Source organism: Aythya ferina (genome assembly GCF_964211825.1).
Source record: "Aythya ferina genome assembly, chromosome: 16".
NCBI lineage: Eukaryota > Metazoa > Chordata > Aves > Anseriformes > Anatidae > Aythya > Aythya ferina.
Window position 1 is genome coordinate 5,136 of NC_140315.1, and position 13,924 is coordinate 19,059.

Sequence of the window (13,924 nt, forward strand, 5' to 3'; positions counted from 1 at the left end):
CCCTAACCCTAACCCTAACGGATCTAACCCTAACCCTAACGGATCTAACCCTAACCCTAACCCTAACCCGACATATATAAAGCCCCATATCTGTAACCTTTCAAGATTCAACAGACCTCCTCAAGCACACCGTTCAAGCACTTATACGAGCAGCTGCTCACAAGCAGATATACTCTCCCCCCCCCCACATCTGACAAACAACACTGAGATGACTGTGCCTGCTGCCCTTCAGTACGTGCACAGAGGCAGACCGGATGCCTTTGCCAAAACAGTCCAGACAATGTATTAGTACACCCATGCACTGCCACATTAATCACTAACTGCCAGGCAGGACAGCTCCAGACCAAACACATACACACACAGCCACGCCACAAACACTACAAACAAAACACACAACACAAGGCGCAAGAAAAAGAGACCCCCGGAGGGAAGCCCTATGGCAACAGCAAGTCAGAACAGGTGCTCTGCACCAGACCCTAGAGGAGACTCAAATGTCACGACACGCGACTGGAAGCAACTGCCAGAACTGGGATGATGGAGGCCGAAAAAGCCTGCCTTCAAGACAACAGACCAGAAGGATGGGGACTGAAAACCCCATAAGACGACGCTTAGGAAATCAATTCCCAACAAGAGCTCCTGATGCGGCCCAGATGACTTCTGCAAGAGTGAGGATGGAAACAGACGCGATCTCAAACCGAATATGATGCACGAGACCTGAAACAGACCTGCTCTTTAAGCAGTGACTGCAACACAAGAAGTGCTCAGATCAGAGTCATGATGACAAAACATGCATTGAGGCCCTTCAGCACCGCTACCAAGTCCCCTGTCTGGTCAGTCCAGTGTCAAAAGCTAGGAGGATATCAAGACCCGAGAAGCACAGAACAGACATCGCAGAAGCAACACAAGACAGACAAACAGAAGGAAACTGTCCTGCCTGGCGCACGCACTCACGCTACAAAATAATCCCGCTTCTTCTATTAGCCTGGTGACCCAGCCACAAGCAGCCTGAACGTGACCCAGCCTGAACCACCCTCACCGTGGAACCAAGTCTAGTCAGCCAGCTGGCTCCATGCTGCTCTGACTCCCAGCTCCCATTAGCCACCCCAGATATGCAAATACCAGGTGCCCCCCAGCTTAGCTCTCAGGTTGCTGAATGGTAAAGTCCCTCCGCTTCAAGAAACGCACAGGCACTGATTGTCATCTTAGTCAATTGCCAGGCTCATCATCAGCTGCAAAAACAGAGTACCAGCATTCACTAGCATGCCGGTCATGATGCCCACCTTCTCCACAATGCTGACTACTGCTGATGCAACATACAACTACGCTCACCTGTTCCTCTCCAAATCCAAGCTCCAACAGTGCAACCAGTATCATCCACACCACCTGGGAAAACAAAGGGATTAAATGATCGTTGCGTTCACAACACGTCACCCAATGGTGGTTTTTTTTTGTTATTGTTGGTTTTTTGTGTGTGTGTGTGTTTCCTTTATTTATTTATTTTTTTTGGTCTGCTTTAGCTCAACAGCATGCAGAGTGCAAACAAGAAAACTGGGGTGTTTCTAGAAGCAACAATCCCCATGCTTTTGCTGCAGCTTTGAATATTAAAAGGACAATACGACCCAGCAAGTAACTGGAACTTTCTTACCTGGAATTAGCTCAAACTTTTCTTCACATTGAAAGAAAAATCTAGGAGCAGAACACATTATACACCAACAAAATTAATTCCATTTCATCCCCAGAAAAAAAAAAAAAAATCACATACTCTCATCCCCTCCTGTACCTCAGCCGCTTGCCTACCCCACGTGGCACACACTTCCATCTGTTCTCTTTACCCACTTATAGCACCTCTAAAAGACAAACTGGAATTTTACTCTATTGGATGTACGAAAATAACTGCAGTGACAACCGCGCCCCAAAAACAACAGTTACCTCTGCTCATCACGCACCAGAGTCACTGCAGAGGCAGCTCGGGTCAAGACGTCCTGCACTGCGCACTGCGTTTCAGCCTGAACAAAAGGAAAAACACAGGCAGAAGATAAACATTCAGCTGACAGCAGTAGCACCCATCCCTCAACAACAAAAGGGACCCCATCTTTAGTTTTATCCTTTCAAAACAGCAGGCCACTTGCCTCTGTACCTGCAAATTAGGTCCAAGCTTGAAAGGAGCGGCCAGCATCACCCACGCCACCTGGGAACACAAAAGGACACAATGACCACTGTGCTTGCAAGCAACCACCTGCCACACTGCTCCTCTATCCCACACAGCCTCACCTCGGACCCTCACAGGGAAACACCTGAGCGTCTTCCCTTCGCTTCGGATAAGGGATGACCAGGCTGACAACACTCACCTTCCCTCAGTGCTTCGTGACATGAGGATTTCCCTTCCCTGTCCACGACTGCACAAAGCACCTGTGGAGACGAGAGAAAAGCACACTCTGAGGCACCTCACAACCACAGCGTACCTGCTGCAATACCTCTCTCTTCCCAGCTCCTGTACTTCAGCTGCTCACCAGCTCTAACTCAGATTCTTCGCTCACAGTGCCACAGCAAACTCTGCCTGGGCCACACAACACACACTACACAAGCTACAATGGCTAAGACACACAAACTGGAACATTCCCACCCAATAATCAGTCGCGTCGCATAGGAAGGCTGCCGCACACTCTGAGAAACCAAACCTACCAGTCCTGAGCAGCTCCCCACCTCCTCCTGCCAACCACGCTCAGCACACACACTATTTGCCCCTCAAAAAATAAAAGCTTAGAATATACACACACACAAAAAAAAAACACTGAGATCCATAAATGCCAAAAAGACGTGCACGCACAGCAGCCCCTGCAGAGGTAATCACAGACTTACCCTTTGCAGAGGAAAGAGCAGACTGATACAACCCTGCTCAGGCTCTTGGTAATGCTGCATCTAAACTGCCAAGCCACATGTAGCATGAAATGAAGCTGGTTTTAGTCCCCTGGAAAATTACACAAGTAGGTTTGTACATCTAGAGATTAAAATATAGCTCAAAAAAAGAAGAGCATCCCACCATCAAAAAAAAAAAAAAAAGAGCCAGCAACCTCTACTAAATATTCCTCTGTTAAGTGAATTCCAAGCACTTAGAAATCCAGAAATCCATAGACTCCAGCCTGCCTAGAGAACCCTGCAACTGACTGAAGGAAAACAAAACACTTACCCCAAAGAGCAGCCCAGGCAGAAGGAGCTCTCTGATGCCATGCCTGGGGCTCATATACCATTTGGCCCCGCCCAATATCCAAACCCTATCACCTGGAAAAGGGGAGGGACAAAGCACAAGGAAGTAGGAGCAGAGCAGGAGGAGCAGTAGCTGTTTTTTTTGTTTGTTTTGTTTTGTTTGTTTATTTGTTTTTTTTTTTTTTTTTTTTTTTAAATCTGCTTTACCTGAACATCATGCAGAGAACAGACAAGAGACCTGGGGTGTTTCTAGAAGCAACAATCCCCATGCTTTTGCTACAGCTTTTAATATTGAAATAACAACACGACCAGACCAGTCAAGTAACTGGAACTTTTTCAAATGGAATTACGTCAGACACGTTCATTATCACTTGCAAAAACAGAGAACCAGCAATCACTAGCATGCCAGAGTGTTGTCGACGGAAGGAAGACAGGGACACTCAATATGAGTGATATGATCAGCAAGCTTCGATTTATTGGATAGCTCAGACGCCTTTTATTCCTTAACATATAATTAGCTCATACATATTACAAAAGTTAAGCTCATGATTGGTCCCCCTACGTCCTTATCTTATCAGCTTCTTCCTCATCCTTTCGACCGAAATAACACAGTCGGTACTTTCCCAAACCGCCAACGGATATTGTGTCCTTGTGTCTGATTGGCTCAGACAAGTTGTGTGCGATGTTTGTCCAACTTGTAAAGATTCAGCTGTTTTATGTCTACGTGACCTATCTCAGTTAACCATCCCTCTACAATTCCCCCGTTTTTATTTTGGACTACTAATACCTTTTCTGTGACTTGTTCAAGCTTCTTAGTTAAGCAACCAAAAATTATTCGCGCAGCTATTTTTATCAATATAACTATAAGCAGAAAGCGAAATCCCTCTTTGATTAGACTCACTAACCAGTTAGACAGACCCCCAAAGATGGACTGCAACCAATTGTCAAGCCAACTAGGTTGTACTGTAATTTTCTTTGTGTGCTGCATCAACCATTTCAACTGGTCATGAATCGATTGACCATGATCTGAAAGATTGAAACAACACATTCCTTCAAAATCTTCACATCCATGTCCTTGCGCTAAAAGCAAAAAATCAATTGCAGCCCTATTTTGTAACACAACATGCCTAAGACTATCCATATCTTGTGCCATTTCAGTAATAATTTCAGTTGTTACATTTGATTGCTTAACAGCCCAACAAGCAAGCTTATTAATGCTAGCCAAAGCATGTGCAGTTCCCACTGCTGGAACTAATGAAGCAAATATTCTCTCAGCAGCGCCCCATAATTCTACACCATCATCACAGTCAGAACCTAAAGTCTTAAGAGCTCGTTTGGATCTCTGCGACAAGCTCTGGTTCCAGAGACTGTATAAGTCCGGGGCGAACAATGTGAGTCGCCCTAGATAACATGGACCCCCAAACGCGTTGGCAGGTATTCCTTGCCATGCACGATCCCCGCAAATCAAAAACATGCCAGGTGGCAGAGCCTTTGCAGTGTCATTATTCCACATCGGATTGTTATTAGATTTTGCTTCAGCTCCCAAAGCCCCCAGTCCTTGACTCCATACTTGTGAAATATGATTTTGCTCGACCGATCGCAACTAGTCCTGCTAGTTGCTTACAATCGACTCCCCATTTTTCTAAAAGGCACTGTAATGAATCTAGGGCTACGTCATCCTTCATTTTCCTATGATTTTTTTGCCGGCACTAATTTCCTATGATTTCAGCCTGCACTATGGCAACCTGCACTATGGCAATAAGCACGCTCTCACTAACACAGTACATAGCACACTCGCACACACACAGCACAATTGCACACCCAGAGGCCTCTGGCACATCTCAATCTCAATCATACCACAACCTCAATCATACCACGAGAATATAATTTAGAATGATAAGCAAACAATACGTGCGGCCAATATAATTTAGAATCATAACCCAACAAACAAGTATTGTCTCTCATTGTGTTCCTCGTGAAGTGACTTGCAACACTTTGTTTTAAAACCTTACCCTTACACAAATACTTTCAACACAAAATACCTGGACATTTAAGAATAACACATACAATTATTAACACTTCAGTTAGTATTCCTCCAGCAGCTGAAAACATACTGTTTGTCTGCAGCTTCAGGAGATCTTTGCTCCTGTGGTGAGCAGCTGAGAGTGGAGTCCCCTCCAAGCAAAAACGCTCAGGGTGCACCCAGGGGCGTCCACGCTGCAGCCGATCCCCGCAGCCGAGCAGTGTCTCCTCAAGTCTGCCGGTGGTCATTTGGCAGTGTAATCTGCATCTCTGCACTCCTGCCCCGCAATAGAGCTAAGTCGTCATTACTAATCCATAGAATGTGGCAACCCCACGGAATCTTATCCAGAAACACAGTTATAACACCGATCTGGGGACGAATAGTCTTTTTTGCATTGCAAGATAAACCTCTTATAAAATGAATGCCAGAGAGAAGCAGCACAGCCGCCGCTGCTTCCATGGTTACATCTGACAGTCTGCAGGGTCCTGATGTCCACCCCTCTGCTCTGTGCCGACTCACCACACAGTGAGGGTCAGCTGCCGTTGTCCACTGATGCCTCTGGTCTACTGTAGCAACTCGATCTCGGATGTCCCGCATCGCACCGCGATTACTTCAATTTCCCGCGTCCCTCCGCAATTCCTTTTTCCGCATCCCTCCGCAATTCCTTTTTACAGTCTATACCCTACGTGCTCTACTTTTCTAAAAAGCACTTGAGCAGATCATACGTCGCTTGTCTCTCCATACCTTTGTTTACGTCAGCGCTGTTGCAGCCTTTACAAGACCTCAGCGACGCATGGCCGGCGGGACCCTCTATAGGTGCTCCCGGGTGCGAGGATTCAGCATTTTCGTCCCTTCCACCTCCTGAGCTGCATTGCAGGACTTGTTTCCTTCCCTTATTCCGTCGATCCGTGGCTCGCAGGTTCACCGCCAGTGGGGTCCCTGTTCGGGCGCCATTTGTTGTCGACAGAAGACAGGGACACTCAATATGAGTGATCAGCAAGCTTCGATTTATTGGATAGCTCAGACGCCTTTTATTCCTTAACATATAATTAGCTCATACATATTACAAAAGTTAAGCTCATGATTGGTCCCCCTACGTCCTTATCTTATCAGCTTCTTCCTCATCCTTTCGACCGAAATAACACAGTCGGTACTTTCCCAAACCGCCAACGGATATTGTGTCCTTGTGTCTGATTGGCTCAGACAAGTTGTGTGCGATGTCTGTCCAACTCGTGAAGATTCAGCTGTTTTATGTCTACGTGACCTATCTCAGTTAACCATCCCTCTACACCAGATCTAATACCCACCTCCTGCACAACACTCGCTACTACTGATGCAACATACAGTTGTGCAATACCTCTCTGTTCCCAACTCCTTTATCTCACCTGCTCAGTAGCTCCACCTGAGAAATGGGCCCGGGCGGCGCCGCGCCGAAATGGGCCCGGGCGGCGCCGCGCCGAAATGGGCCCGGGCGGCGCCGCGCCGAAATGGGCCCGGGCGGCGCCGCGCCGAAATGGGCCCGGGCGGCGCCGCGCCGAAATGGGCCCGGGCGGCGCCGCGCCGAAATGGGCCCGGGCGGCGCCGCGCCGAAATGGGCCCGGGCGGCGCCGCGCCGAAATGGGCCCGGGCGGCGCCGCGCCGAAATGGGCCCGGGCGGCGCCGCGCCGAAATGGGCCCGGGCGGCGCCGCGCCGAAATGGGCCCGGGCGGCGCCGCGCCGAAATGGGCCCGGGCGGCGCCGCGCCGAAATGGGCCCGGGCGGCGCCGCGCCGAAATGGGCCCGGGCGGCGCCGCGCCGAAATGGGCCCGGGCGGCGCCGCGCCGAAATGGGCCCGGGCGGCGCCGCGCCGAAATGGGCCCGGGCGGCGCCGCGCCGAAATGGGCCCGGGCGGCGCCGCGCCGAAATGGGCCCGGGCGGCGCCGCGCCGAAATGGGCCCGGGCGGCGCCGCGCCGAAATGGGCCCGGGCGGCGCCGCGCCGAAATGGGCCCGGGCGGCGCCGCGCCGAAATGGGCCCGGGCGGCGCCGCGCCGAAATGGGCCCGGGCGGCGCCGCGCCGAAATGGGCCCGGGCGGCGCCGCGCCGAAATGGGCCCGGGCGGCGCCGCGCCGAAATGGGCCCGGGCGGCGCCGCGCCGAAATGGGCCCGGGCGGCGCCGCGCCGAAATGGGCCCGGGCGGCGCCGCGCCGAAATGGGCCCGGGCGGCGCCGCGCCGAAATGGGCCCGGGCGGCGCCGCGCCGAAATGGGCCCGGGCGGCGCCGCGCCGAAATGGGCCCGGGCGGCGCCGCGCCGAAATGGGCCCGGGCGGCGCCGCGCCGAAATGGGCCCGGGCGGCGCCGCGCCGAAATGGGCCCGGGCGGCGCCGCGCCGAAATGGGCCCGGGCGGCGCCGCGCCGAAATGGGCCCGGGCGGCGCCGCGCCGAAATGGGCCCGGGCGGCGCCGCGCCGAAATGGGCCCAAACAGACTTATTCTTCAGCGATGAAGAAGGTGACCCTGCTCAGTCTCTTGGCAGTACTGCACTTATGCGGTCAAGAAACCGTACCCCACGGTTTCCCTAAAACAACGTACCTGGCAACCCCTCATAAACATACCTCAAATATGTGAATTCCATGCACATAAAGCCTAGAAGGCTTTATGGTCTAACGACTCGACAGACAGCAAACACACAGGCAAAAGCTCCAGAAATACAATAAACTGTCCCTAAACCTGAAACAGAATACCCCTTACATGCCCACTGCTGCCATTTTCAGATACATGCTCACACAAGGAGCCTCCATGATACATTTCTCCTAAACCATGCTCCATCACTTTGCCACCAAGGTTGTGACTTTGATAAGATTTGACATAAAGGCAAAGACTCACAAAAAGCCCTGTAATTCTGAAAAAATCATAAGGGAACCCAGAACCACAAAGCAAACACACAAAGTAACATCGCCATACTATCCGTAACACTGCTATAACAATTACTCACCTGAGGAAGAGCTGCGTGCAATACAGGCACCTACTACTAGATTGCTTTACTATGACAGATCCTGCCAGTTACCACCTCAAAAAGATATGCGTACCGGTTTCTACTTGAAAATGCATTAGTCCATAGACTCTGACCCACCTAAAGAACCCTGCAACTGACTGAAGGAAAAACAAAGCACTTACCCCCAAAGAGCAGCCCAGGCAGAAGGAGCTCTCTGATGGCATACCTGCAACTCAGTTACCATTAGGTCCCACCTGGAACCTGAAGCCAATCACATGGGAAAGTGCAGGGGGAAAGCACAAAAAAAGCAGAAAGAGGAGGAGCAGCAGCTGTGGTTTATTTACTTATTTATAAGGCTTAGCTCAACAGCATGCAGAGGGCAGACAGGCGAACTGGGGTGTTTCTAGAAGCAACAATCCCCATGCTTTCGCTGCAGCTTTGAATGTTAGAAAGACATTACCACCAAGCAAGTAACTGAAGCTTTTCCTGCTGGAATTAGCTCAAACTTTTATTTATACAGAAAGAAAAATCTAGGAGCAGAACTGATTACACACCAAAAAAAAAGTAAATTCCACTCCACTCACAGGAAAAATCACTTACTTCAGTAGGCTAAGAACTAAAAGGCTATGCTGATGGGTCAAAACACACTACAGGACACTGGGGCCAGGCCCTCCGCTGCACCCACTTAAAACCCATCCCTACACTCACCAAGGTGCAACCCCAACCAAAACACAGACACAGCATTTCAGCTTCAACACAGTTTTGGGATCTGATAGAAAGGACACCTCATCCTCAGGGAGGCATGCTCAAGCTACACAGGACAGGGCTTCGGGCACCTCTTTGCCTACCAAAGAAGACTGCCATCAGCACCTGCTTTGTTCCGATTCTAAATACTAACATCACAGCCCACATTGCCTGGGACACCTGATAAACAGAAGAGAAAGCAGCCATACCGTTTTCAAGCCGTCCCTGCAGGTATCACTCCTCGATGATCTGCAACCTCTTCTCAAATCCTCAACCGCTTCTGTGGAGAGCCTGCCATGGCACCTGCAAAGCAAGATGGATACCCTTCGCAGTCACCTCGTGCTACTTGGCAGTTCTGCTCCAATCCAGCTCACAAACAGCCCGCCCTTCTCGTGCTGCTCTTCAGAGTGCAGCTTGGCCCCACTCAGCCTGTGCAACACACCTGCAAAAGAAAAAGAAAAGCATAGGCTGAAGCAGCATCCAAAGACACAGCACAGATAGGACAGTTACTCTCATCTGCTCCCTTACCTCTGCTCCCTCACCTGCCCTAGAGGCAGGTGCTTCCATCTGCTCTCTTAGGCCAGCTACAACACACCTCTGAAATATAAACAGGATTTTTACTGTACTTTGTGCAGTTAAGTAACTGCAGTGACAACTGCACCCCTAAAGTACCTGCTACATCTGTTCATCGCTCACCTTGCCAAAAGCAGCTATGCTCAAGTCCCGCGTTGTACACTGTTTCACCTTAAACAAATGAGAACAGTCACAAGATAATCATTCAGCGGCCAGCATTAGCACCCATCCCTCAACAACACAAGGAACCCCATTTACAATATTATAATTTCTAAACAGAAGCCCCTTGCCTCAGCACCTCAGAAGTAGATCAAGCCAGTCACCGAGCTGCCTACCAAGTGCTGGACAGTTCCAGAAGGAGCTCTTTTCTATGACAGGTTCCTCCTAAGTTTTACGCTGTACTGGGGGACAGGATAGAAATAAAAATAAAAGTTTCAAAACCCCTTATCTGTAAGCTTTCAAGATTCAACAGACCTCCTCAAGCACATCGTTCAAGCACTATGCAAACAGCTGCTCACAAGCAGATATACTCTCCCCCCCCCCCCCCCCACATCTGCCAAACACCACAGAGATGACTTTGCCAGCTGCCCTTCAGTACGTGCCCAGAGGTAGACCGGATGCCTTTGCCAAAACACTCCCGACAATGTATTAGTACACCCATGCACTGCCACATTAGCTGTCATCACTAACTGCCAGGCAGGACAGCTCCAGACCAAACACATACACACACAGCCACGCCACAAACACTACAAACAAAACACACAACACAAGGCGCAAGAAAAAGAGACCCCCGGAGGGAAGCCCTATGGCAACAGCAAGTCAGAACAGGTGCTCTGCACCAGACCCTAGAGGAGACTCAAATGTCACGACACGCGACTGGAAGCAACTGCCAGAACTGGGATGATGGAGGCCGAAAAAGCCTGCCTTCAAGACAACAGACCAGAAGGATGGGGACTGAAAACCCCATAAGACGACGCTTAGGAAATCAATTCCCAACAAGAGCTTCTGATGCGGCCCAGATGACTTCTGCAAGAGTGAGGATGGAAACAGACGCGATCTCAAACAGAATACGATGCACGAGACCTGAAACAGAACTGCATTTCAAGCAGCGACTGCAAGACAAGAAGTGCTCGGATCAGAGCCACGATGACAAAACAAGCACTGAGGCCCTTCAGCACCGCTACCAAGTCCCCTGTCTGGTCAGTCCAGTGTCAAAAGCTAGGAGGATATCAAGACCCGAGAAGCACAGAACAGACGCTGCAGAAGCAACACTACAAGACAGACGGACAGAAGGAAACTGTCCTGCCTGGCGCACGCACTCACGCTACAAAATAATCCCGCTGCTTCTATCAGCCTGGTGACCCAGCCACAAGCAGCCTGAACGTGACCCAGCCTGAACCACCCTCGCAGTGGCACCAAGTATTTTCAGCCAGCTGGCTCCACGCTGCTCTGACTCCCAGCTCCCATTAGCCACCCCAGATATGCAAATACCAGGTGCCCCCCAACTTAGCTCTCAGGTTGCTGCATGGTAAATTCCCTCCGCCTCAAGAAATGCACAGGCACTGGTCGTCATCTTAGGCAATTGCCAGGCTCATCATCAGCTGCAAAAACAGAGTACCAGCATTCACTAGCATGCCGGTCATGATGCCCACCTTCTCCACAATGCTGACTACTGCTGATGCAACATACAACTACGCTCACCTGTTCCTCTCCAAATCCAAGCTCCAACAGTGCAACCAGTATCATCCACACCACCTGGGAAAACAAAGGGATTAAATGATCGTTGCGTTCACAACACGTCACCCAATGGTGGTTTTTTTTTGTTATTGTTGGTTTTTTGTGTGTGTGTGTGTTTCCTTTATTTATTTATTTTTTTTGGTCTGCTTTAGCTCAACAGCATGCAGAGTGCAAACAAGAAAACTGGGGTGTTTCTAGAAGCAACAATCCCCATGCTTTTGCTGCAGCTTTGAATATTAAAAGGACAATACGACCCAGCAAGTAACTGGAACTTTCTTACCTGGAATTAGCTCAAACTTTTCTTCACATTGAAAGAAAAATCTAGGAGCAGAACACATTATACACCAACAAAATTAATTCCATTTCATCCCCAGAAAAAAAAATAAAAAATCACATACTCTCATCCCCTCCTGTACCTCAGCCGCTTGCCTACCCCACGTGGCACACACTTCCATCTGTTCTCTTTACCCACTTATAGCACCTCTAAAAGACAAACTGGAATTTTACTCTATTGGATGTACGAAAATAACTGCAGTGACAACCGCGCCCCAAAAACAACAGTTACCTCTGCTCATCACGCACCAGAGTCACTGCAGAGGCAGCTCGGGTCAAGACGTCCTGCACTGCGCACTGCGTTTCAGCCTGAACAAAAGGAAAAACACAGGCAGAAGATAAACATTCAGCTGACAGCAGTAGCACCCATCCCTCAACAACAAAAGGGACCCCATCTTTAGTTTTATCCTTTCAAAACAGCAGGCCACTTGCCTCTGTACCTGCAAATTAGGTCCAAGCTTGAAAGGAGCGGCCAGCATCACCCACGCCACCTGGGAACACAAAAGGACACAATGACCACTGTGCTTGCAAGCAACCACCTGCCACACTGCTCCTCTATCCCACACAGCCTCACCTCGGACCCTCACAGGGAAACACCTGAGCGTCTTCCCTTCGCTTCGGATAAGGGATGACCAGGCTGACAACACTCACCTTCCCTCAGTGCTTCGTGACATGAGGATTTCCCTTCCCTGTCCACGACTGCACAAAGCACCTGTGGAGACGAGAGAAAAGCACACTCTGAGGCACCTCACAACCACAGCGTACCTGCTGCAATACCTCTCTCTTCCCAGCTCCTGTACTTCAGTTGCTCAACAGCTCTAACTCAGATTCTTCGCTCACAGCGCCACAGCAGATTCTGCCCGGGCCACACAAGCTACATTGCTTAGGACACACAAGCTGGAACGTTCCCGCCCAACAATCAGTCACATCGCACAGGATGGATGCCGCATACTCCTAGAAACCAAACCTACCAGTCCTGAGCAGCTCCCAACCTCCACCTGCCTACCACGTTCAGCACACTAACTGTTTACCCCTCAGAAAACCAGAAACTTAGAACATACACACACACAAACAAACAAAAAAACCACAACTCCACAAACGCCAAAAAGACATGCACACACAGCAACCCCGGCAGGAGTAATCACAGACTTACCCTTTGCAGATGAAAAAGGTGACTCTGATACAACCCTGCTCAGTCTCTTGGTAATGCTGCATCTACGCTGCCAAGCCACATGTAGCATGTAATCAAGCTGGTGTAACTCTCCAGGAGACTAAAACAAGTGGTTTTAAACATGTAGAGATTAAAATATATCTCAAAAACAGGAGATTATGCGGCCATCCTAAAAAAAAGTGAGCCAGCAGCCTCTACTAAATATCCCTCTATTTCAAGTACTTAGAGATCTAGAATTCCAACCACTTAGAAATCCAGAAATCCATAGACTCCAGCCTGCCTAGAGAACCCTGCAACTGACTGAAGGAAACACAAAGCGCTGCCCCCAAAGAGCAGCCCAGGCAGAAGGAGCTCTCTGATGCACTGTCTGGGGCTCATATACCTTTTGGCCCCGCCCAGCACCCAAACCCAATCACCTGGGAAAGGGGAGGGGCAAAGCACAAGAAAGTAGAAATAGAGCAAGAGAAGTAGCTGTTTTTCTTTTTGTTTCTTTTTTAAAATAAACTTTATCTCAAAAGCATGCAGAGAGCAGACCAAATATTTGCAGTGATTCTAGAAGCAAAAATCGCCTTTGGCTTATTCTGCAGGTTTTAATATTGAATTGACAATATCACCACGCTAATAACTGAAACTTTTTGAACTGGAATTAGTTTACACAGGCTCATCCCCATCTGTAAACACAGAGAACCAGCATTCACTACCATGCAAGCCCTAATACCCATGTCCTGCACAACGCACACTACAACTAATGCAACATACCATTGTGCAATACTTCTCTGTTCCCGGTTCCTTTACCTCACCTGCTCAGTAGCACCACCTGAGTAATGGGCCCGGGCGGCGCCGCGCCGAAAAGGGCCCGAACAGACTTATTCTTCAGTGATGAAGAAGGTGACCCTGCTCAGTCTCTTGGCAGTACTGCACTTATGCGGTCAAGAAACCGTACCCCACGGTTTCCCTAAAACAACGTACCTGGCAACCCCTCATAAACATACCTCAAATATGTGAATTCCATGCACATAAAGCCTAGAAGGCTTTATGGTCTAACGACTCGACAGACAGCAAACACACAGGCAAAAGCTCCAGAAATACAATAAACTGTCCCTAAACCTGAAACAGAATACCCCTTACATGCCCACTGCTGCCATTTTCAGATACACGCTCACACAGG

The 13,924-nt window shown here is 49.7% G+C and overlaps 1 protein-coding gene and 3 long non-coding RNA genes across 7 annotated transcripts; all 4 read right to left on the reverse strand.

Annotated features, from left to right (window-relative positions):
* Window positions 1-230: 230 nt before the first annotated feature.
* LOC311445708 (uncharacterized protein) lies at window positions 231-13,568 on the reverse strand. 4 transcript variants are annotated; one of them, XM_084538060.1, is made up of 8 exons: window positions 13,516-13,568; window positions 2,683-2,744; window positions 2,349-2,409; window positions 2,138-2,188; window positions 1,930-2,006; window positions 1,646-1,686; window positions 1,330-1,383; window positions 231-1,255 (listed from the first exon to the last, which is right to left on the reverse strand). In XM_084538060.1, exons 4-8 carry the CDS (start codon window positions 2,174-2,176, stop codon window positions 1,203-1,205), a joined length of 264 nt encoding a protein of 87 aa, XP_084394186.1. In that variant the 5' UTR covers window positions 2,177-2,188; window positions 2,349-2,409; window positions 2,683-2,744; window positions 13,516-13,568; the 3' UTR covers window positions 231-1,202. The 4 variants fall into 4 exon arrangements, with proteins under 4 accessions (XP_084394186.1, XP_084394188.1, XP_084394187.1 ...); XM_084538062.1 differs by lacking the exons at window positions 2,683-2,744; window positions 13,516-13,568 and adding exons at window positions 2,860-2,968; window positions 6,613-6,731; XM_084538061.1 differs by lacking the exons at window positions 2,683-2,744; window positions 13,516-13,568 and adding exons at window positions 2,860-2,968; window positions 3,188-3,211.
* On the reverse strand, window positions 3,651-5,890 carry LOC311445492. The gene is made up of 2 exons (XR_014698443.1): window positions 5,223-5,890; window positions 3,651-4,954 (listed from the first exon to the last, which is right to left on the reverse strand). It is a non-coding gene; the product is annotated as an uncharacterized lncRNA (long non-coding RNA).
* Window positions 9,035-9,845, reverse strand: LOC311445710. The gene is made up of 4 exons (XR_014698594.1): window positions 9,814-9,845; window positions 9,639-9,686; window positions 9,471-9,537; window positions 9,035-9,384 (listed from the first exon to the last, which is right to left on the reverse strand). It is a non-coding gene; the product is annotated as an uncharacterized lncRNA (long non-coding RNA).
* Window positions 10,161-11,593, reverse strand: LOC311445709. Its single transcript, XR_014698593.1, has 3 exons — window positions 11,533-11,593; window positions 11,217-11,270; window positions 10,161-11,116 (listed from the first exon to the last, which is right to left on the reverse strand). It is a non-coding gene; the product is annotated as an uncharacterized lncRNA (long non-coding RNA).
* Window positions 13,569-13,924: the final 356 nt, after the last annotated feature.

What these genes read in the sequence shown, in the direction of transcription:
- LOC311445708 (XM_084538060.1), bottom strand. Translation starts at nt 2,176, where the DNA reads ATGCTGGCCGCTCCTTTCAAGCTTGGACCTAATTTGCAG. An exon ending in AGCTTGGACCTAATTTGCAG is followed by an intron (nt 2,007 to 2,137) that starts GTACAGAGGCAA and finishes CCTTTTGTTCAG; the next exon opens with GCTGAAACGCAGTGCGCAGT. An exon ending in TTGGATTTGGAGAGGAACAG is followed by an intron (nt 1,256 to 1,329) that starts GTGAGCGTAGTT and finishes CCGGCATGCTAG; the next exon opens with TGAATGCTGGTACTCTGTTT.